Source organism: Aquarana catesbeiana, linkage group LG06 (assembly GCF_042186555.1).
Source record: "Aquarana catesbeiana isolate 2022-GZ linkage group LG06, ASM4218655v1, whole genome shotgun sequence".
In the NCBI taxonomy this organism is placed as follows: domain Eukaryota; kingdom Metazoa; phylum Chordata; class Amphibia; order Anura; family Ranidae; genus Aquarana; species Aquarana catesbeiana.
The window spans coordinates 338,562,327-338,586,287 of record NC_133329.1 but is presented as its reverse complement, the minus strand read 5'-3'; the positions used below and the strand labels follow the sequence as shown (position 1 = coordinate 338,586,287).

The 23,961-nt window shown below is 42.5% G+C and overlaps 1 protein-coding gene across 1 annotated transcript; it reads right to left on the bottom strand.

Annotated features, from left to right (window-relative positions):
- Positions 1–1,692: 1,692 nt before the first annotated feature.
- On the bottom strand, positions 1,693–7,777 carry DLX2 (distal-less homeobox 2). Its single transcript, XM_073633890.1, has 3 exons — positions 7,183–7,777; positions 5,410–5,594; positions 1,693–3,822 (listed from the first exon to the last, which is right to left on the bottom strand). Exons 1-3 carry the CDS (start codon positions 7,502–7,504, stop codon positions 3,475–3,477), a joined length of 855 nt encoding a protein of 284 aa, XP_073489991.1. The 5' UTR covers positions 7,505–7,777; the 3' UTR covers positions 1,693–3,474.
- Between the last annotated feature and the right edge of the window lie 16,184 nt (positions 7,778–23,961).

The window sequence follows — 23,961 nt, the reverse complement described above, 5'->3', positions numbered from 1 at the left end:
AACAAAACAAAGGATCAGAATCTTTAGTCTAGTCATGTGACTGTCATGTTTGAATATGGTTGGACACAGCTAACATTTTGCCACTTTTTTCTAAATATTTGAGGTAACTCTAACACCAGGCTAAGGATCCTTATTCTAGCAATGTTTGAATATGGTTGGACACAGCTAAAAATAATTATCATTTTTTTGTGTATATATATATATATATATATATATATATATATATATATATATATATATATATATATATATATATATATATATATATTGAGGTAAACCAAATACACCAGGACAAGGATCTTTATTCTATCCATGTAACTGCCATGCTTTAATGTAGTTGAACACAGCTAAAAATTATTGTCACCTTATTATTTATATATTGCAGTAAACCTAACACACAAGAATAATGATCTTTAAAAAAAAAAAAAAAAAAGTGAGTTATTTTTAGCTGATTCCAAAGATATTTAAACATTACAGTCACATAACTAGAATAAGGAACCTAATCCTTTGTATGTTAAACATAAAAAATTGTTGTAAAGAAAACGTCTACTTTCTATCTCAGCTGTTATAGTATAATATAGTACAGCAAAGATAGCAGCCCAGGATAAGGATTTGCAAAAAAAATAAAAAAAAAAGAAGAAAAAAGAAAAAAAGAAAGAAAACCAAACAATTGGCATCTTTGGTTGGAACTGCTAAGGTAGAAGAAATAGAACTTTTCTTTTACAATTTTTTTTAACATAACAAAGGATTCAAATTTTTATTCTAGGCATGTGACTGTCATGTTTGAATATGGTTGGACACAGCTAAAAAATAATGGTCACTTTTATAAATATTGAGGTAAACCTAACACACCAGGATGAGGATATTTTTAAAATTCTAACCTAACACACCAGGATAAAGATTATTTTTTTAATTCTAACCTAACTCACCAGGATAAGGATTTTTTTTTTTTATTCTAACCTAACACACCAGGATAAAGATTTTTTTATTCTAACCTAACACACCAGGATAAAGATTTTTTTTTTTTAATTCTAACCTAACTCACCAGGATAAGGATTTTTTTTTTTATTCTAACCTAACACACCGGGATAAGGATTTTTATTTTAACCTAACTCACCAGGATAAGGAGTAAAAAAAAAGAAAAAGAAAGAAAGAATTATTTTTAGCTGATTGCAAAGACTTTTACACATTACAGTCACATGGGTAGAATAGAGATCCTTAAGATAAATCTTTGTAAATTGGGTGTAAAGGCTTACAAAGCTCTGTTTATCAGGGATTGGTAATAGAGTGGAGCTCACACTGTAGATCTTCCTATCCAGCACACGTAGACAAGCTGCTCAGCAAGACGAACAGGCTCTCGTGTGCCAAAGCTTTTTTTTTTTTACAGCGGGAGGGTGCGAGAGGGCGTGGCGGTGACGTCACCCGCAGACCAGACCGAAAGTGTCTCTGGCGCCAGGTCTGTGCGGTGGGCGTGGTCCAGTCTGGAAGCCAGAGTCTTTCCTGATTGATTCATGACCCGGCCCCGCCCACTTCCGAGAGCACAATTTATGGCAGAGGGAAATCAATCAAACCTCTCATAAAACTTCTTGCAGGAAAAAAAAAAACAAAACAAAAAAAGATCTGCACTAGACAAAAGTGGATCTCCTTTCTACACGCAGGAATGAAGAATGGAAATAAAGAAAGGTGATCAGATTTACATCAAAACAATATTTTATTTTAAATAGCCTCTTCATAAAAGAAAAGAAAAAAAAATGACATGGATAAATTGTATCCAAAATAAATAACTTTTGTTGGTGAATTCAGTAGCATGGGATTGGATGAGGAATAACACAAAAATAATAATAATCATTGTACACAGGACATGGGAATGTCAGGGAGGAGAAGACAAAGAAAACTGTACAGCAGATTACAGTTCATGCAGATCGGCCCTGCACGGGTGTGGCGGGTTTTATTTTTCTTTTTCTTTTTTATTAAAAAAGATAATTTAAAACACGGCTTCATATATCTACATATAAAAAAATCATCTTTTACCATTAAAAATGAGGTCATCCAAAAAGGCACCTAATCCAAAAATTGAGTCATCTGCTCGGGTGATTCGATCAACTGTGGCGGGATAACAACGATCCTTATCGGAACCGCCCGACAGCACAGCTCAGCATTCTAATCGGGGAATGGGGATAAATTGCTGGGCATGCTGTGACTTGTAGTTCCACAACAGGGCCTTATAATCAGTGAATGGAAATAGATTGCTGGGCATGCTGTGACTTGTAGTTCCAGCACAGGGCATTATAATCGGGGAATGGGAACCGATTGCTGTGCGTGCTGAGAGTTGTGGTTCCAGGGCATTATAATCGGGGAATGGGAATAGATTGCTGGGCATGCTGAGACTTGTAGTTCCAGCACAGGCCATTATAATCAGTGAATGGGAACTGATTGCTGGGGATGCTGAGAGTTGTGGTTCCAGGGCATTAAGATCAGGGAATATGAACTGATTGCTGGGCATGCTGCGACTTCTAGTTCCATCACAGGCCATTATAATCAGTGAATGGGAACTGATTGCTGGGGATGCTGAATGTTGTAGCCTATCATATTCAGGGAATGGGACAGATTACTGGTTATGCTGACACTTGTAGTTCCAGCACATGGCATTATAATCAGGGAATGGGAATAGATTTCTGGGGATGCTGATATTTGCAGCCCATTATAACCAGTGAATAGGAGCAGATTGCTGGTTATGCTGAGACTTGTAGTTCCAGCACATGGCATTATAATCAGGGAATGGGAGCTGATTCTGGGTGTGCTGAGACTTGTAGTTCCAGCACAGGGCATTATAACCGGGACATTGGAATTGCTACTCTGCAATAAAATGTATTTTTTTTTTAAATCATATTCATTTTTTTAAAATAACATCGATTTGTTTATGTCATTGCTGCCTACAGCCTACTAATAAACAATTTCTATTTCCCGGCCTGTTTTAGGTGGCTCAGGTAATAAAACATATAACAAATAAAATAATTATTGAATTATAATCCCAATCATTTTCATAGCAGAAGAACAGACTTGGATCATCTTCATTGCTCGGCTACACGTGAGATTTTAATTCGTTTAGCAGCATCGAATTAACCCTTTGTTGGCAGCTGCCTCCTTGGCAATTGGCAGAGAAGGCGATGATCGGATGCTGCTAATCTGCTACCGATTGTCACCCAGTATTTGATTATTTGGGCCCTGGTGCTGAGAACTGCATGTGGCTCACACGCCACACCGGTTTAGGAGGGAGGTGGGGGATCAGTGCTGCAAGACACAACAAGGGGTCATCCTTCCACGGTGGGTTCATCAGATCACCGGCAGGGTATATGAATTGAACCTGAGGCCACCTCGGATCGGTGACACGGAAAGTAAGAGTTCTCCCGGGAAATAAAGGGGGTTATTCTCAGCTTTGTCAGTCCGTCACAACCCCCTCCCCCGCGGTGCTCTCTAGAAGATAGTCCCCGCTGTCACCGCCGGACTGCTGTGGTGATGGAGGTGATGCTGAGACTGCTGCAGGATCGGGCTGGACTGGAGGTGTGTGGCGGGGTTGGACGATTGGTACCAGGAGTAGTTGCCTAGGAAGGCACTGGGGCTGGAGCTGGGGGGCTGGATGGTAGGGCCACTGCCGGGCCCCTGTAACCTCTGATGTGCTCCGAAGTCCCATGACACTGCAGAGGGGGGCGGGGAGTGACAGCCGGGGGACTCGCTGCCAGTCGGAAGCTGATCGTTGGGCAACTCTCCGCTCTTCCACAGCTTCTTAAACTTGGAGCGCCGGTTCTGGAACCAGATCTTCACCTGGGGGGCCACAGGGGAGAAAGCAGGGGGGTTACATTATGTCCTACAATGGATGTTTAATATATACATGTCCTACAAATATATTCAATCATTTATTATATGTCCTATAATAATACATGTCCCACAAATAAATCCAATAATTTAATATATATTCTACAATGGATGTTTAATATGTTCCTAAGAATACATGTCCCACAAATATATTCAATAGTTTAATATATGTCCTACAATGGATGTTTAATAATTCATATAATAATATATGTCCCCCAAATACATCCAATATATGTCCTACAATGGATGCTTAATAAGACTACATGTCCCCAAATATATCCATTCATTTAATATATGTCCTACAGTGGATGTTTAATATGTCCTAAGAATACATGTCCCACAAATATATTCAATAATTTAATATATGTCCTACAATGGATGTTTAATAATTCATATAATAATATATGTCCCCCAAATACATCCAATATATGTCCTACAATGGATGTTTAATATGTCCTAAGAATACACGTCCCACAAATATATCCGTTAATTTAACATATGTCCTACAATGGATATTTATGTCGTATAAAAATACATGTCTCACAACAGATATTCAGACATTTAGGTCCTTTAATATATATCCTATAACGGACTTTCAATATGTTCCCCAATACATATCCAGTAATATGCCCTACAATTGATGTGTATCGAGTCGTGTAATAACATACAGTATGTCCTGTAAGGGATGTTTAATATATCCTATAATATATAGCCCATAATATTTGTCAGACAATGTATGGCTTATAATATATGACTTATAATGTATGCCCAATAAAAATATATGTCCAACAATGCATGGCCCATAAACAAAGGTCCCATGATAAAAGGTCTATAGTATATGTCCTATATTATATGGCTCATCATATTTGCCCCACAATGTATGTCATTTGATACTATGCCCTACAATGTACGTACAATATTATATGTCCTATATGTATGGCCCATAGTATTTGTCCTACAATAAATGTCTATTAATATATGTCCTACAATATATGGCCCATAATATACGTCCCAAAAATGATAGCCCATTATATATGTCCCACAATCGATGTCCAATAATATATATATATCCCGTATGTTCCACATATACCAACATATCACATATCACTGGAAGGGAGGAGGTGCATTTTCACATCACTAGGAAAATTCAGACAATGTAGACGAGTCTCTAATCCTAAAATATTTACATATCAAACCTCATATATTACACGTTCTATAGAAATCTAGGAGGCTCATATAGCTGCATGAATTAGGAATAAGGAACAAAAGGTTCAATTGTTCTGCGATATGCGATTGACTTTAGAATTCAAATTATATATATATATATATATATATATATATATATATATATATATTTTTTTTTACACACACACATACACGATAAATAAAATATTCATACACACAACCATATCATGTAAATTATGTTATTATTGATGGCAGTGCAGTCATTAATCTTCATATCCTAACAATAAATGAAGCATATAAAATACATCCAATACATGACAATGTATTGTGCTGTATGTGGCCGGTACTGACCTGTGTCTGGGTCAGGCCCAGCGATGCTGCCAGCTCGGCTCTCTCGGGCAGTGCCAGGTATTGGGTTTTCTGGAACCTCCTCTGCAGGGCAGCCAGTTGGAAGCTGGAGTAGATGGTTCTGGGTTTGCGGACTTTCTTGGGCTTCCCGTTGACTATCCTGACCTCGGGCTCGCACTCCTCCTTCTCTGTAACACAATAATGGATGAAGGGGGGTAAGAGGGGCACACCAGGCACAGAAGAGAGGGGCACACCGGGCACAGAGAGGGATACACCGGGCATAGGGAGGGATACACCGGGCACAGAGAGGGACACACCGGAAACAGAGAGGGGCACACCGAGCACATAGAGGGGCACACAGAGCACCATCAGTAACACAGCTAACACACCGGGAGATGGAGACTTCCTTTAAGAAAGGGACGATCGTAGTTGAGGGTGATGAGATATCAGCCACTTGGCTGGAAATACAGATTTTTTACTTAGTGCAAGCTCCATGAATTGACCCCAGTGTGTGGCATATTATCTATTTTTTCCAGTCATGTGTTTGCTGTGACCAGTGATAGATGACAGCTGGGATGTTTGGGATCTGGGGTGATGTTCAGGACTCTCTGGATGGGGGACCTGGCTGTGATATGAGAATTCTGGCCTCTCTGGATAAGGGTTCTGGGTTTATGTCCAGATTCTGGGCTCTCTGGATGGGGTCTGGGCCGGGGGATGATGTCTAGAAACTGGACCCTCCGGTTGGGGAGGGAGGTGTCCAGGGGGATCTGGGGATGATGTCTAAAATAAATTCAGGACTCTCTGCAGGGGTGGGGGGATGTCCAGATTCCGGCCTCTCTCTGGTTGGAGGGTGATGTCCAGATTCTGGGCTCTCTCTGGTTGGAGGGTGATGTCCAGATTCTGGGCTCTCTCTGGTTGGAGGGTGATGTCCAGATTCTGGGCTCTCTCTGGTTGTGGGTGATGTCCAGATTCTGGGCTCTCTCTGGTTGGAGGGTGATGTCCACCAGATTCTGGGCTCTGAGGTTGGGTGGTGCTGTCCAGATCCCTGGCTCTCTGGTTGGGTGGTGATGTCCAGATCCCAGGCTCTCTGGTTGGGGGGAGATGTCCAGATCCCAGGCTCTCTGGTTGGGGGGCTATGTCCAGATTCTGGGCTCTCTGGCTGGGGGGTGATGTCCACATTATAGGCTCTCTCTGGTTGAGGGGTGATGTCTAGATTCTGAGTTCTCTGTTTAGGGGGTGATGAGCTCTCTAGTTGGGGGGGGGGGGGGGTGATGGGCAGATCCTGGGCTCTATGGACGGGGGTGATGGGCAGATCCTGGGCTCTATGGATGGGGGTGATTGGGAGATTACCTGGGCTCTATGGATGGGGATGATGGGCAGATCCTGGGCTCTATGGATGGGGGTGATGGGCAGATCCTGGGCTCTATGGATGGGGGTGATGGGCATATCCTGGGCTCTATGGATGGGGGTGATTGGGAGATTACCTAGGCTCTATGGATGGGGGTGATGGGCAGATCCTGGGCTCTATGGATGGGGGTGATGGGCATATCCTGGGCTCTATGGATGGGGGTGATGGGCATATCCTGGGCTCTATGGATGGGGGTGATGGGCAGATCCTGGGCTCTATGGATGGGGGTGATGGTCAGATCCTGGGCTCTATGGATGGGGGTGATGGTCAGATCCTGGGCTCTATGGATGGGGGTGATGGTCAGATCCTGGGCTGGAGGTCAGGATGGATGGGGGGTGAAGACAGAAGTGTGGGGGATATGTTCTCACCTGGTTCGTTGTGTGTAGGGGAAGGACTTGCTCCGTAGGGTCCATAGGAGGTGTAGGAGCCGTTATAGGCCAGGTCGTAGGACTTGGCAGAGTAGGAGATCCCGTTGATGGCGGTGGTATGGAAGGGATAGGATCCCAGCTGTCCATAGGGTGAGCCCCCTCCGCAGTGTTGCTGTTGCTGGTTGGTATAGTAGCTGCTGTCGGTGGCGGTGGAGACGGGCAGGGTCGGGGACTCCTGGGATTTGTGCAGACTGTGATAACTGTTGGAGGTCATCTGGGTGCTGTGCATGTCTGACACCAGGCTGTCAAACACTCCGGTCATGGTGGAGAGAGGGGAGAGCTCGGGGGGGACTCTGGGAGGAGCAGGGAGGATGGGCGATCAGTGCAGAGTTGGGTATGGCGCCTCAGTAAGCAGTAGAGGAGTTGAGTGGTCAGTGATTAGGCTGGCAGGGATCTGGATACAGCATGTTCCCCTGTAGAGGAGGAGAATCCCGGGGGCTGATTCTGGAGGACAGGCGACCACCGATCACTGCAGATTGTCTGCTCCTCTCTGCTTCAGCGCCAGGCATTTAACTCCAGTCATGTGACTGCCAGCTACGTCACCTAGCAACGGCCAATGAGCGCCGACGTGTGGCCAGGGTCTCGGGGTTCTGCCCCAGGACAGGAGCTGCCCCTCCCACTTGTTGCTCCGGAGCCTCCTACACAGCGGGGGTGGGGGAGGGGGAGGAAACTCACTGCGAGTCCTCAAAGTCCCACAACACAGAGCTGCCAGCCGCCTGATTCTTCTGTGACTCAGAGAGAGAACTACTGACACCCCACTGTCCATGGAGCCTAGGCACAGGGACACCCCACTATGCCCTTCCCAACCACTGTCCATGGAGCCTAGGCACAGGGACACCCCACTATGCCCTGCACAGTCACTGTCCATAGAGCCTAGGCACAGGGACACCCCACTATGCCCTTCCCAACCACTGTCCATGGAGCCTAGGCACAGGGACACCCCACTATGCCCTTCCCAACCACTGTCCATGGAGGCTAGGCACAGGGACACCCCACTATGCCCTTCCCAACCACTGTCCATGGAGCCTAGGCACAGGGACACCCCACTATGCCCTTCCCAACCACTGTCCATGGAGCCTAGGCACAGGGACACCCCACTCTGCTCTTCCCAGTCATTGTCCATGGAGCCTAGGCACAGGGACACCCCACTCTGCTCTTCACAGTCATTGTCCATGGAGCCTAGGCACAGGGACACCCCACTCTGCTCTTCACAGTCATTGTCCATGGAGCCTAGGCACAGGGACACCCCTCTCTGCTCTTCCCAACCACTGTCCATGGAGCCAAGGCACATGGATACTCCACTCTGCTCTTCGCAGTCACTGTCCATGGAGCCTAGGCACAGGGACACCCCACTATGCCCTTCCCAACCACTGTCCATGGAGCCTAGGCACAGGGACACCCCACTATGCCCTGCACAGTCACTGTCCATAGAGCCTAGGCACAGGGACACCCCACTCTGCCTTCCCAGCCACTGTCCATGGAGCCTAGGCACAGGGACACCACTCTCTGCTCTTCACAGTCATTGTCCATGGAGCCTAGGCACAGGGACACCCCTCTCTGCTCTTCCCAACCACTGTCCATGGAGCCTAGGCACAGGGACACCCCACTATGCCCTTCGCAGTCATTGTCCATAGAGTCTAGGCACAGGGACACCCCACTATGCCTTCCCAACCATTGTCCATCCTTCCCAACCACTGTCCATGGAGCCTAGGCACAGGGACACTCCACTCTGCTCTTTGCAGTCACTGTCCATGGAGCCTAGGCACAGGGACACCCTACTCTGCCCTTCCCAACCACTGTCCATAGAGCCTAGGCACAGGGACACCCCACTCTGCCCTTCACAGTCATTGTCCATGGAGCCTAGGCACAGGGACACCCCACTCTGCTCTTCGCAGTCACTGTCCATGGAGCCTAGGCACAGGGACACCCCACTCTGCCCTTCCCAACCACTGTCCATAGAGCCTAGGCACAGGGACACCCCACTCTGCCTTTCACAGTCATTGTCCATGGAGCCTAGGCACAGGGACACCCCACTCTGCCCTTCACAGTCACTGTCCATGGAGCCTAGGCACAGGGACACCCCACTCTGCCTCCCCAACCACTTCCATGGAGCCTAGGCAAAGGGACACCCCACTCTGCTCTTTACAGTCACTGTCCATGGAGCCTAGGCACAGGGACACCCCACTCAGCCCTTCCCCGTCACTGTCCATGGAGCCTAGGCAAAGGGACACCCCACTCTGCTCTTTACAGTCACTGTCCATGGAGCCTAGGCACAGGGACACCCCACTCTGCCCTTCCCAACCACTGTCCATGGAGCCTAGGCACAGTTTCAGGGAATGTTTGGAGCAGAATTATCTTCCTGACTTCCTCCTTTTCCTTTGAGTGGGGGACCAGGCAGGGTTGTCTCCTTCCCCTGGATAAGTATCTGCCCATATTTTTCAGCTTTGAGGACACCATTGATCCTGAGCAAATTTACAACACCATTTGCAGTAATGCAGCCCCAAACATGAAAGGAACCCTCACCATCCTGCCTGCAAACACTTAGGGGTGGATTTACTAAAGGCAAATAGACTGTGCACCCTGCAAAGTGCAGTTGCTCCAGAGCTTAGTAAATGAGCAGAATCTCTGCTGACTTCCATCATCCAATCATGTGCAAGCAAAAAAGCTTTTTTTTCCCCTTGTATGTGATTGGGTATTCTTTGTAAAGTGAAGCTTCCCCTCATTCACTAAGCTCTGCAGCAACTTCACTTCCAAAGTGCACAGTCTATTTGCATTTAGTAAATCAAGCCCTATAGGTTCCTTTTATCCAACACATGGCATTTTACATCAGCTTTTTTTTTATTTTCCTTGCATGTGATTTGGTATTCTTTGCAAAGTGAACCTTTCATCTAATTTACTAAGCTCTGGAGCAATTGCACATGCAGGGCACAAGTACACTTTGCAAGGAGCACAGTCTATTTGCCTTTGGTAAACCAACTCATTATTGTATTGTTCTCCAGCCCTTCACAAACAAACTGCCTCCCGCTACAGCCAAAGATTTCACACTTTGACTCATCAGCACCTGCTGCCATTTTTCTGCACCCCAGTTCCTATGTTTTTCTGCATAGTTGATTCCCTTAGCCTTGTTTCCTTGTCGGAGGTGTGGCTTTTTGGCTGCAATTCTTCCATAAAGACCACTTCTGGCCAGACTATATAGTATATAGTATATGGGTGTACCCGAGTCCCACTGGTTTCCACCAGTTCTGTGCTGATGGCACTACTGGACATCTTTTGAGGTTGAAGAGAAGTAAGCATGACGTGTCTTTCATCTGCTGCAATTAGTTCTCCTGTCCGATCACTGTGTCTACGATCCTCAACATCGCCTGATTCTTTGTGCTTCTTCAAAAGAGCTTGAACATCTTGACACCGCAGTCTAGTTTGAAATCTTTGCTTGGGAGAGAAGTTGCTGATGCAGTATATCTATCTTGTGTCTTGTTGCTGTGGTCGGTCTTGCCGTGGTGTATGACCTGTGACATGAAACTGTCTTCTACAACCTCATCTTATAGTAGCAGAGTTTGGCTGTTCCTCACTCAGTATTGGCCTCCTACACAGCTGTTTCTGTTTTAGTTAATGACTGTTTCAGCCTACATATGAAATTGATGATCATTAGCACCTGCTTGGTATAATTGGTTAATCATACCTCTGACTCGAATCCTACAAAATCCCTGACTTTGTGCAAGTGTACAAAGTGTGCAAGTGTAATAACTGATGCTGGTTTGAAGCCAAAAATGTAGTCACACCAAATATTAATTAGATGTATATTTTTCTTCTTTTTGCTCACCTTGCATTTTGTAAATTGATAAAAATAAACAATTACAAAAATATATTTTTGAAAGCATTCTTAATTTACAGCATTTATTCACACCTGCCTAAAACTTTTGCACAGTACTGTACACTTCTTTTTTTTATTATTATTGTGCCTTGACATACTGTATGCTTTAAATTCATGGTCAACAAATATGGTGGAGCTCTCCGTCAGGTAGACTGTAGAAGTCCTGATAATCACATGCTTGGACATCAATATTAGAAAACAAGAAGAGATCACACAAATCTCCTGCAATAAAAAGTAATGTGTTTATTGATGTAAAAACAGTTTAACCACTTGCTGACCGGTTCAGGCCGATATACGTCGGCAAAGTGGCATGGGTGCACGAAACAGCATACCCGTACGTCACTGCGTCATCGGCGGCTAGTGGGCGCGTGCGTGGCGCCAGCGGGAGCAGTGACCTCTGTCATGTTCTAATGAGCCCATCCCCCCTACAGTTAGAACACGCCCAGGGAACACACTTAACCACTTGATCCCCCCTAGTGTATAACCCCTTCCCTGCCAGTGACATTTACACAGTAATCAATGCATTTTTATAGCACTGATCACTGTATAAATGCCAATGGTCCCAAAATTGTGTCAAAAGTGTCCGATCTGTCCACCGCAATGTCGCATTCACGATAAAAATCGCAGATCGCCTCCATTACTAAAAAAAAAAATAAATAATAATAAAAATTCCATAACTCTAACCCCCATTTTTGTAGACGCGATAACTTTTGCGCAAACCAATCAATATACGTTTATTGCGATTTTTTTTTTACCAAAAATATGTAGAAGATATCATATCGGCCTAAACTGAGGAAGACATTTGTTTTTTTATATATTTTTTGGGATATTTATTATAGCAAAAAGTAAAAAATATTGCTTTTTTTCAAAACGTTCGCTCTTTTTTTGTTTATGGCGCAAACAATAAAAACCGCAGAGGTGATCAAATACCACCAAAAGAAAGCTCTATTTGTGGGAAAAAAAGACATAAATTTTGTTTGGGTACAACATCACATGACCGCGCAATTGTCAGTTAAAGCAGCGCAGTGCCGTATCGCAAAAAAGGGCTTGGTGAGGAAGGAGGTAAATCCTTCCGGGGCTGAAGTGGTTAAAGCAGAACTTTACCCATAACAACTTGATAAAAAATAATGTTCTTTAGCAAGGAACGTACATTCCATATTAATAATTATGCTACCAACATTAGTGTGTGTTGTAAATTACCTCCAGCATTTCTCCTGTTTCTTTTTGGTGGAGGCTGCATTTTACTGAAGCTCAGAGCTCCTGAACAGCAGTAAATCTTTGGGCTGTCACCAAATCGGCCTCTAGTGGCTCTGATTTTCTGCGCAATGCCGACAAAAATGACAAAAAATGCAGCGCAATCGAGCATGTGCAGAGCAGGGTGAGAAGATGTATTACTGGATTTTAAGCAGTATAGGTACTTATCTTTATTGTTTTACATAGCTATACCTGCAAAAGGGGCCAGCCTGAAGTGATCTAAGAGGGCTTACTTTTCTGATTAAAGCTCTATTTTAAAGTAGAACTAAATGCAAAACCTTTTTCCTCCATTTTTGGATAGTGGAGGGGAAGGTTATAACCCCTGTCAGGTTTTTTTTTCTTCTCTTTGCCCCATTGGGCAGATTTTCCTTCACTTCCTGTCCCATAACTGAAACAGGAAGTGAGAGAAAATCCCTCCAAAGTGAGGGAAATCATTGGCTGTAACTAGGGTCACCAGAACTTGTGTCCCCGATGGAAGATGTTCTCTCTATTTTTGTTCTGGTGAAAACTCAAAATTTGGGATTTTCTTTTACTTTCAGTGATAACATTACGCTGGACAAGTATGGAAGTGTATTCTCCATAACAGGGGACACAGATGGCAATAAAGAGCAGATAGGTGCTCTAACCCATCTCAATTCTGTCCCAAAAAAAAAAAATGTTTGCCTTTAGTTCTATTTTAACAACCCACAAGTGTCCAAGTGTAAACAGCATATGTCAGGCCGGTGGCGTAAAGTTGGATGGACGCAGCCTGCATGCCATGCCCAGTGACAGGCTGTACAGTAGTTCTTGTGGATGGCAGATGACTTCAAGGACAGGACCTGTTTGAAATCCTGTGTGATGTGATATCAGCCTCCAGAGGGAGCCACTGTGAAAGGGGTTCAGATGTTTCGAAGAGAGGGAAAGGGCTGACAGTGCTTTTGGAGCTTGAATACCTTCTTTTCAAGCCCTGAGGTTTGCAGGTCCCAACACTTCATTTTTTTTTGCAGCTGTCCTTTTCACCCTGCTTATGTAGTATATGACGAACCTGACATTATCATGGAGAGTTGCAGTATAAAAATGTGATCACTGTGACAGCCAATCACAGTGGTCACATAATCACTGGTCCTTCCTGTGTAGACCCTATTAAAGGGATACTGGGGCTGGGCGGGAAGGGTTAAAATTCCATGCAAATCTACATGTCCACCTAAGGCTACCCTGCCCACAGGATTCATTCATTGCAGAACTAACAGTATTGTCACCCTGTAAAGAAAGTGAAAAAGTTATGGATCTACTGGGAGGGCCAACCATTAATGCACTTATGATCCAGAGGTTCTGTGCTGTGGTGATGCTGGTGACAAAAAAGGGTAGGTTTACTAAAACGGATGCACGCAGAATCTGGTGCAGCTCTCCATGGTAGTGAATTAGCTTCTAACCTCAGCTTGTTCGGCAATAAAACCTGGAAGCTGATTGGTTTCTATGAGCCTGATTTTGCACTCTACTGCTTTAGTAAATAAACCTCACTGTATCATGTAAGTAATTTTACTTTTTTGCATATTGCTACACTTTAAATGTGACTGCTTATTGGTTTTCTTTGACTAACTGCATTCCCTGAATGATCAACTGTCATTCGCTAAGCATACTTTGCTGTTTCATATTTTTTTTAAGATACTCTGCAAATGCTGTTTAGTTACAATGCTACACTCTATTACCAAAAGTATTGGGGTGCCTGCCTTTACTTGCACATGAACTTTAATGGCATCCCAGTCTTAGTCCGTAGGGTTCAATATTGAGTTGGCCCACCCTTTGCAGCTATAACAGCTTCAGATCTTCTGGGAAGGCTGTTCACAAAGTTTAGGAGTGTGTCTATGGAAATGTTTGACCATTCTTCCAGAAGTGCATTTGTGAGGTCAGGCACTGATGTGGACAAGAAGGCCTGGATCGTCTCCATTCTAATTCACCCCAAAGGTGGTCTATCAGGTTGAAGTCACTCATCCATGTCTTTATGTACCTTGCTTTGTGCAGTGGTGCGCAGTCATGTTGGAACATGAAGGGGTCATCTCCAAACTGTTCCCACAAAGTTGGGAGCATGAAACGGTCCAAAATGTCTTGGTATGCCAATACCTTCACTGGAACTAAGTCCAACCCCTGAAAAACAACATAATCCCCCCTCCACCAAATAATTTGGACCAGTGCACAAAGCAAGATCCATAAAGACATGGATGAGCGAGTTTGGGGTGGAGGAACTTTACTGGCCTGACCTTAACCCGATAGAAAACCTTTGGGATGAATTAGAGCGGAGACTGCGAGCCAGGCCTTCTTGTACAACATCAGTGCCTGACCTCACAAATGCGATTTTGGAAGAATGGTCAAACATTCCCATAGACACACTCCTAAACCCTGTGGACAGCCTTCCCAGAAGAGTTTTATCTCTTATAGCTGCAAAGGGTGGGCCAACTCAATATTGAACCCTACAGACTGGGATGCCATTAAAGTTCATGTGCTTGTAAAGGCAGGCATCCCAATACTTTTGACAATATAGTGTATATTTTATGGTTTATGTTTCCGTTCAAATAAGTAACATCAATTGGCATTGCATAAACATATAGAGCAACTTAATACAAAGCTAGGATTCAACTCAAAAGTGATTAGGACATTACATTCTTACAACAATTAACCCAACACAACGTGGTAATCATGGGAGTACAGGTAAACATACAGTCTTGCGGTAATGCCATAGTGCATTGTGGGTGAACAGTTATACCCAATATTCTCTCCTAAGTCAGGGAAAGTAAAGTGTGAAGTGAAAATGAAAGATTACACATTTTTATTACATTTTTATACCATTCTGTATATTATGTATACATTGTAATAAAAAGTAAAAGCTAGTTAACAATTAGATGTTTCATTTTAACAATACCTTAACAATAACAATACCTTAACAATGCCTTATAAAACATAAGAGAGAGACGATTTCCCATCGAACTGATTCATTCTCTATGGTAAACTTCTTGATTATAACAATGCAATTTCCATTTTGATTCTAGCTTGCTTTATTTGATTATGTCAAGATACAATGTATCAATTGTTATAAGTCCACAGTGACAAGCTCTGCTACAACCATTGATACATTTATTTTCATATTAACAATGAAAGCAGTATGAAAATGTAACATTATTTCTTTTACAGCCAGTCAGTTTGGATATTGTGCGACGGTGTGTGAGCATTTTTTTTGTGCAATTTTTGCGCATCACATTTCAGGGCAGCCCATTCATTTCATGGAGCTGCCCTATGCAAAATTACACAAAAGAAGTGCATGACCCTTTTTTTAAAATTGCGCTGCAACAAAATGCATTGGGGTGCCATTAAGAGTTGATGGCACTGCCATGCACCTTTCAAAAGGGATGCACTTTTTTTGGGCGTTAAGGGAAGTTGCGCAATCTTTCACACCTTCCCGCCATGCACAATAGTAAACCTATCTTTAGTCATCTTCTGAGGAAAGGGACTTGGAACAATTTGCATGCGTTATGCAAATCAGAAAATTTCTCTAATTCCTTGGATATTACCAAGTTTATACAGTACAGAGGTGATGCTGTGTTAGGTCATTGCACCAAATGAGCAGTAGCATAGCCAATGGAGATCCTAGATAAGACATAATTATAAAGGAGGCCAATTAGAAGGTGGTGGGTCATGTAAGTATTGTTGGGAGACCACCATCTAATGTCTATGGGCAGATTGTGTAAATGAACAGCCTTACTTTAAGGGTCAAGTTCCTCTCTTTCTATTTTCTGCCAGTGACATACCTGCTGTACTTTCTTTATATTGTCTCTGAGATTTAATTTCCTTTCTGGCCATGGGTGAGCTGTGCACAAAACATCTCCTGTTTGTATGACCCATCGACACTACCTTGATTTGATGTGTCAGTCATTCTACACAGTGAAGCTTACATCAACATCAGGAGGGAAGACCATGCCTTGTGTTTATTCTGGACCTTATGAGAAATAGAGAGAATTCTAGATGTAGAATTACAGAAATGCCTAAAATTACATAAAAGTCTGAAGGAAATGTTAAAGCGGTATAGTAAAGTCCATTTTGTGAGTTTTACCTACTTGTAAAATGAATATCTCCTAAATGTGCACCGTTTAGGAGATATTCACTCTGCATGCCACCGGTGACGTTGTGTTCTGAAGGTCCAGCATACCGTACCGGACCTTCAGAGCACCGTGCCATAACGGAGGACTCCCGCACATGCGCAGTAGTAACATCATTGCAGCTCCAACCACTCACACAGCTGAAGTCTGTGAACCCAAAAGGAAGACCCGGGGAGGATGGAAGCCCTCTCAACAGTGACAGCGCACCCCTAGAGGGCTTTGTTTTAAGGTAAGTAGTTCATCATGTGCTAGTATTCGATGCATACTAGCACATTATGGTATTATTTGTTTATTGCAGCGGTTTACTACCTCTTTAAAAAAGCATATATCTGAATACAATCTAATAAAGGACACCTATTTTTTCATTTGCTGGGGAAGAGTTTTCCTTTAAATAGGTCATCTAAAGCTAGTGATAAAGAACATCTATTCCTGTTTAATCTCTTAGTTATTCATTAAAACTAATTTTTATCGTGCAATATACAACTGTTGGTAGACAGATATGATATGGCATGAATGATCTTTGATATATCTATGTCTGGTAGTCCTGCCCTGCGTAGTGTCCTGACAAGAATTTGCTCAATAATGGGCCACCTCTGACTTTTGAAGCCACCCAGATACTAAATGGCCAGCATAGAAGATGCTGTCATATGAGGGCCCAATGACATGGGTGAGGTTCTTGTACCATCACTTCTATTTCGATCCATGTCAACTCTTGGTATCTGTCAGATCTGGCTTTCCCTATAGAGAATTTGTATATTAGACAACCTGCAAATTAGATGTAATAATAAGTTGTGTGTCACAATCTGCCAATTTATAGTCTCCAGAAAGCAGATCTAACTACTGGCGGCTGCATTTATTTAATTTTTTCGGGCTCAGAACATTTTCAGAAAGAAGAGTAAATACCCTTTTGATCTTGCCGGAAATGCAGGGTCATTTTCACTCCCCAGGAGCTGAAAAGAAAGCAAAGACATCCTTATTATTCTTTTGTGAGCTAGAACTAAAAACTAAAACTGGTCCCAACAATCCGCCATATAATAGAGATGAACAGACATGTTTAAAGTCCAGCCTGTTTAGAACCATAGCTCCTTACATATATACAATGGAGAAATGAGAGTAGCCATGGACAGAAAGCGTGTTCTCTACCAGGTGATGATAAATTAAATTTTTTTTAAGGAAACAAATGCAGGAACCACATCTATTAAACTGCAATACAATTAAATGTTTGTTTTTGAATTTTGATACACTTTAACTGTTGTCTCAATCCATTATTATGAGACACCAGACACATTCAAAAAACAGGTGACCAGCAAGAACTACCAATATCATAACGTATAGAGATAATGATATCACATGACATAATTTTTATAAAAACAGTTCTCAATGCTTTGGCGCCCCTTCTTGGAAAAATGTACATTAAATGTAAGCCAAATGTTCAAATATTATCAGACACGAGTCTCTTGGAAACGCTATACAAATAATAGACGTTTGAAATTTTGGAAGTACTTGCTATCACTTCTTAATGCTACCTGTAAATGCAGCAATCTTTGCCAAATAGTCTAATTGGACAGGGATAGCGCTGTTAATGTCCAGCATAGGGGGTTGATTTACTAAAACAGAAGAGTGTATATTCTGGTGCAGTTCTGCATAGAAACCAATCAGCAACCTGGTTTTTCTTTGTAAAAGCTTAAAGTGGAACTGCAGTTTTGTTCACATAATTTGTAATAAAAACATCTTTGCCATTCTGAAGCTTCCCTCCAACCACTTTGTATATTATTTTATATATACTGTGATTCTTTACTTGCCATTTATGTTGCAGAAATCTCCATCCACTGAGTCTGGCTGCAACCATTTTTGCTGTGGGCAGCTGAAGCTGCTGCCTGTTCACTTCCTGGATTTACACAGACATACAGAGGCACACCTCCAGCTCTGCAGCTCTCATTGGCCCTTTTATGACTCACCCCCCCTTCCTGGCAAACTCTCACGAGTGAGAGAGAACGCTGTGCATGATGTCATAAGCCTAGGCTTTTTACCAGACAAGAAACAGGAAGTGGGCTGTATAAGGTATTTACTGGCAGAAACAAAAATGTTTTACTATCCAAAGTTAAAACAACAAGGGCAGAAGATTTAATAGATGGAAAGATGAAAAAATGACTGAAGTTCCACTTTAATTGAACAAGCTGAAGTTAGAAGCTGATTGGCTACCGAGCACAGCCACACCAGATTTTGCACTCTCTAGTTTTAGTAAATCAACCCCTAAGTGACAGGTTCTCATTAGTGCTCCAATTAGTACTTATGATAGGTGAACATGCCAATATGAGTAAACAGTTTTAGTAAATTGCAAACAAGATGGCTTGTGAAATATTTATACACAATTAGTAATTACAATGGGATTAAGTGCACACATCAAGGAGTATTTAAAAAGAGGTGACCAACATCAGGGGGTACATGGTACACATTTATTTTAAGAACGAGGTAAATGTTAGAACATTGTTCTAAATAGCTACAGTCAGAAACATAACTTAAAGCCAAAGGGTTGTGGTACAAAAAAAAAAACACAACAAGGTCCCTCATGGTGCACTCAACAACGTCACCAGTCAAACAGAACCAATGGACTATACATTTTTAATAAAACTATATACAGATTTGTATATATTAATAAAGCCTTTTTTTTAGTAGAAAAGAGATAATAAGGGTTTCCTGCTGTAGCGAATATTACACATTTGGTTATTAAGGGTTGATGGACTTTTTGGGCCCCAGAGCAGCTGTACTCCCTGTACACCATATGCACTCTATTGTGCTTGCTAAATGCAAATAATGGGCAAACAGTTTAAAGTTATATTAAACCCAAAACCAAAAATGTAATGTATCGCAGCTTACCATTCATTATATGGTGGCTGCATTCATTTTTTTAGGCTTTTTTCCCTCTGTTTTCACCCGTAAACTGGCCAGTAATACAGCTCCTGTATTAGAGTGCCCCCACTCTGGATCAATGAGCACAGGGGCACCTTTAGAAAGCAGCATCGTCAGTCTGGGGGAAGGGGAGTGTTAGATGGACTAGCAGATTTAAACACACTTACAAATTGAAGCTAAACTCCAGCTCACACTTTCTAAGCAATTACAGCAAATAGTTGTTTTCCTTTTGGGCTAAAGGTTTTACATATATAAAAAAAGCCAATCATTGCAAGCACCCCTGTCAATGATAAATGGTTTGTCTCATTCCTGTAACAACACCTTGTTCTTTTGAAAAACAACAGACTTACTGGCCAGATCATCGGGTGAATATAAAAAGAAAGAGAACCCCCCCCCCAAAAAAACGAATGGAGCCAGCAAATCTAAGAATTGGTAAGCTGCAATATAAAAAAATGTTTTCTTTTGGGTTTAATACTGCTTCAATGTGAGAGGTAATATAACATGAAAGAAGCTCAACCCTATAGGGGTGTTCCGGTCGCGATTTTTTTTTTTTTAAGTCAGCAACTACAAACACTGTAACTGCTGACTTTTAATAAGGACACTTACCTGTCCAGCAAGCCCGTGATGTCGACCCCCCGAGGCCGATCCGTCCATCGGATTGGCTGCCGACGCCTCCATCTTAACGAAGGGAAACAGGCAGTGGAGCCTTGCGGCTTCACTGCCCATTTCCTACTGTGCATGCTCGAGTCGCGCAACACTTTGTGAATGGCCCCGTTATTTTCTGGGACACATACATGTCCCAGAAGGCAACAGGGCCACTCGCCGAAGAGGAGGAAGCGCAGCCGAATAGGAAGAGGCAGATTAGGAAGACTGCCTAGCAACAGGGGTTTCAGGTAAGTATTTTTTTTTAAATTTCTTTAAGAATATTAATGCAATTTTTTATTGTAGGATGGCCTTCCGCTTTAAGTTGCTTCTACTGAAACTGATAATATCTGCTGACATGCTGATAAATGCTGTCAGAATTGTACTGAAGGCAATTTCTAGATTGTAAGCTCTAATGAGCAGGGCTCTCTGATTCCTCCTGTATTGAATTGTATTGTAATTGTACTGTCTGCTCTAATGTTGTAAAGCACTGTGTAAACTGTCGGCGCTATATAAATCCTGTACAGTAATAATAATAATAATATCAACATTTTAGTAATATTACTTTTAAGGTAATGGGGCCTAATAGCGATGCAATCCAGCCATTCACTTTATTGTATTTTTCCAAAATATTCCTGTTTATTCATGTAGCTGAAATCTGACCTGTCTTTAGAACTAAACAAGAACTGTCAGATAACTGCAAAACTGAGTACAATACACATTGAACACTTCATTGTGCTCCTTGACAAATACTTTTCTAGATGTTAGGATCTCTGATCATTCCTCTGTCATAAAACATTCATTGTTTCAAAATTCCTGGAATTCCGATGGCAAGACATTATAGCACTATCCAAGGCATTACTGATATTTTACATGTATACATGTATCAGATTGAACACAACTTTGACATATGAGCAACCTGGGATGACAATCAAATGACCACAAGGGTAAGGAGCATGCTTCCCATTGACCATCACACTAATGTATCATGAGTGGTAGATATAGTAATTTTTAGCAGAGATTCCCTGAGGCTGGAAAGTTAATTCAAGAGTTCCTCTGTGTTAAAAAAGGTTGAGAAAGGCTGCTTCAGACTATAGGGTATTAGAAAAGCTAATACCCTATAGTCAAAAGCAGCCTCCCTCAACCTTTTCAACACAGAGGAACCCTTGAATTGACTTTCCAGCCTTAGGGAATCTCTGCTAAAAATGACTATCTCTACCACTCATGATACATTAGTGTGATGGTCAGTGGGAAGCATGCTCCTTACCCTTGTGGTCATTGGAAATAATCCCCCCTTACAGATAGCTAAAAAGATCAATGGTGTAAGTTGGGAGAGGCAGAAATTGGCCATTGCTCAAGGAACCCCTAGTAACCTCTGGAGGAATCTTTGAATTCCATAGAACCCTGTTGGAGAAACTTTGGTCTAAAGTCTATCCTGTGATGTGATTTTTTTTTGTGTATGTAAATATTTATTGTGCATAACAACAAGACATTCAGCAATGCCACAGTGAAATACAAAGGACACAGGCTGTACAGGAAAACTGAGCCTATACACAGTAATTCTGAGATAGGTACAAACAGTGGCCTTTCCGGTAGAATGGTCCTCTAAAGGTGGGCAAACGATCCTGTGCTTTTACCATCGAAAGAGTGAATGTGAGAGTGGTGGCCCATTGACCACCAGCCTGTGCTGAAGGTTGCTGCTACTGTACACAGGTTCTATGACTGTGCTCTCAATTAGTAATTATGACATCATAGTCCCCCTCTACCCACCAGTCCTCATTATGATGATAAGAGTGATTGTCTGAAAACTACAACAAATTGAACATCGAATGAAAAAAGGTGGACCTTTCAGGCAAATATATGAGAAGACAATCTTTAATCTCGTTATGTAGTAATTAAAATTTTAGTAATTAATTTTTTTTTAATTGAATTTATTTTAAATGCTGCTGTTAAAAGTATTTAAAATGATTTTGTATTTTGTGTTAGCTTCCCATTATCATAGAGTGAGAAACAGAGCCAGCATTGCCACCCAATTTTACTTTACTACAGTGAACTACTGTATGCTGTCAGTCAGACACTGGGGGCTTGCTGACAGATTTGTCCATTAAGTAGTCTAGAGGTAGGGGGGATTATTAAAGAGGCAGAAAGCCATAAGCCATTTTCTTCTTACACTCACCCACCAGATGGGTTAGAAATAGTACTTATTTAGGGTTGTTAACCTGTATACATGGAGGAAATTTGCAGCAGTAACAGTAAGTTAGTACACATACATGGGGTGTTACATTTTACATCAGGGGTGTCCAACATTTTAACCTTCCTTGGCCACATTGGAAGAAGAGGAATTGTCTTGGGTCACACATAAATACACTATCAATAAGGAGAGCTGATGAGCAGAAAAAGTCAGGCAGATTACAAGGTAATGATCACTGATATAGATAATGTACCCATCAGAGTATTGAAACTTTATTTATTTTTTTATTATAAAAGTAAAAGATGGCAACATAAAACTAGTGCGATACTTGTCACAGTTTTTGATAAACTAAGGCCCCTTTCACACTGTCGGACCGTTCAGGTCCGCCTGTCAGTTTTGTCGGCGGACCTGAACGGGCGCTCTATGTTAGTCTATGGAGCAACGAATGTCAGCGGTGACATGTCCGCTGACATCCGACCCGGTCCGATCCGCTAAAATCAGACGGAAGCCCCTACGTTCGCATCCGTCCCTGGCTGATCGGATCGGGTGAGATCTGATGAAAACGGACTTGCTGTCTGTTTTCGTCCGATCATTCCAAAGCAATCAGCAGCGCTCGACAAGCCCCTCCCCTCTCAGTGAGCAGAGAGGGACCTGTCATCCGCCGGCTTAGCAGAGATCAACGGAGAGATCTCCAGCTGAGCTGGCGGACAGAGGCGGACTCCGTGGCAGCGGATCCGCCTCGTGGGAATGAAGTCTAACACATCGTTATCTGGTTTGATGGATGTAGTAGCAATTCTCAATGAATTCTCAAGGTGCTTATCAGATATTTTGGTCCTAATTTTGACCTTCGAATGCTTCATCCCTGAAAACAGTTGCTCACAAATATAGGTGCGGCCAAAAACTGATGACATGAATAAGGAGTGATTATGAAGAGTGGGATTTTTTTCTTTGGGTTCTTTGAGAAGATAAAACGTATAAAAGTCCAGTAAAGAGATACTGTCAATTTTTTTTTTGGCCGTGCATGATCGCTAAGTGTAAATGAATTTTTACAAAAAATTCCCCCCAAAAAACATTATTTTTAATTAGGTTTACAATTTTTTTGTTAGGCTGCATTCAAAGCTGTCTTGGGATGCATGCGACCTATGGGACACCCCTGTTTAGATCTCTCTGCTATGCTTTTACCTTGGAGTAAACTTTAACCTCCCTGGCGGTAATCCCGGGTGTGTCTCAGAGTTAAATTTCAGTACCATTAGAGGTAATCCCGAGCCACACTCGGGATTGCATTGCAGAATACTGGTCCAGTGTACTTACCTTGTCACCAGGATCCTGCGATGTCCCCCCGTTGTGTCTGCGGGCTCTGTCCTCCGCCCGATGCTCTGTGTGCCGGGCTCCGTTCCCTGCGAGCGTTGCGATGCATGGGGGCGGAGCCTGGTGGCGAATTCAAAAAGTTAAAAAAAATAACACATACAGTACACTGTAATCTTACAGATTACATTACTGTATCAAATCATTTCACATCAGTTTTGTCCCTAGAGCTTTGTCCAGTTTTATACTGCATGCAGTTTTATATTTTATATACTGTTTTTTTTCTGCCTGGAAAGTTGAGAATGTCCATGGCAACCAAAAAGTGTCCCTTTACATCAAAGGCGGTTTTGGACCAGCTAGAAAACAGCGATAGTATATTAGAACACTTACAGAATTGAGCGATAGTGAATCGTGCGGAA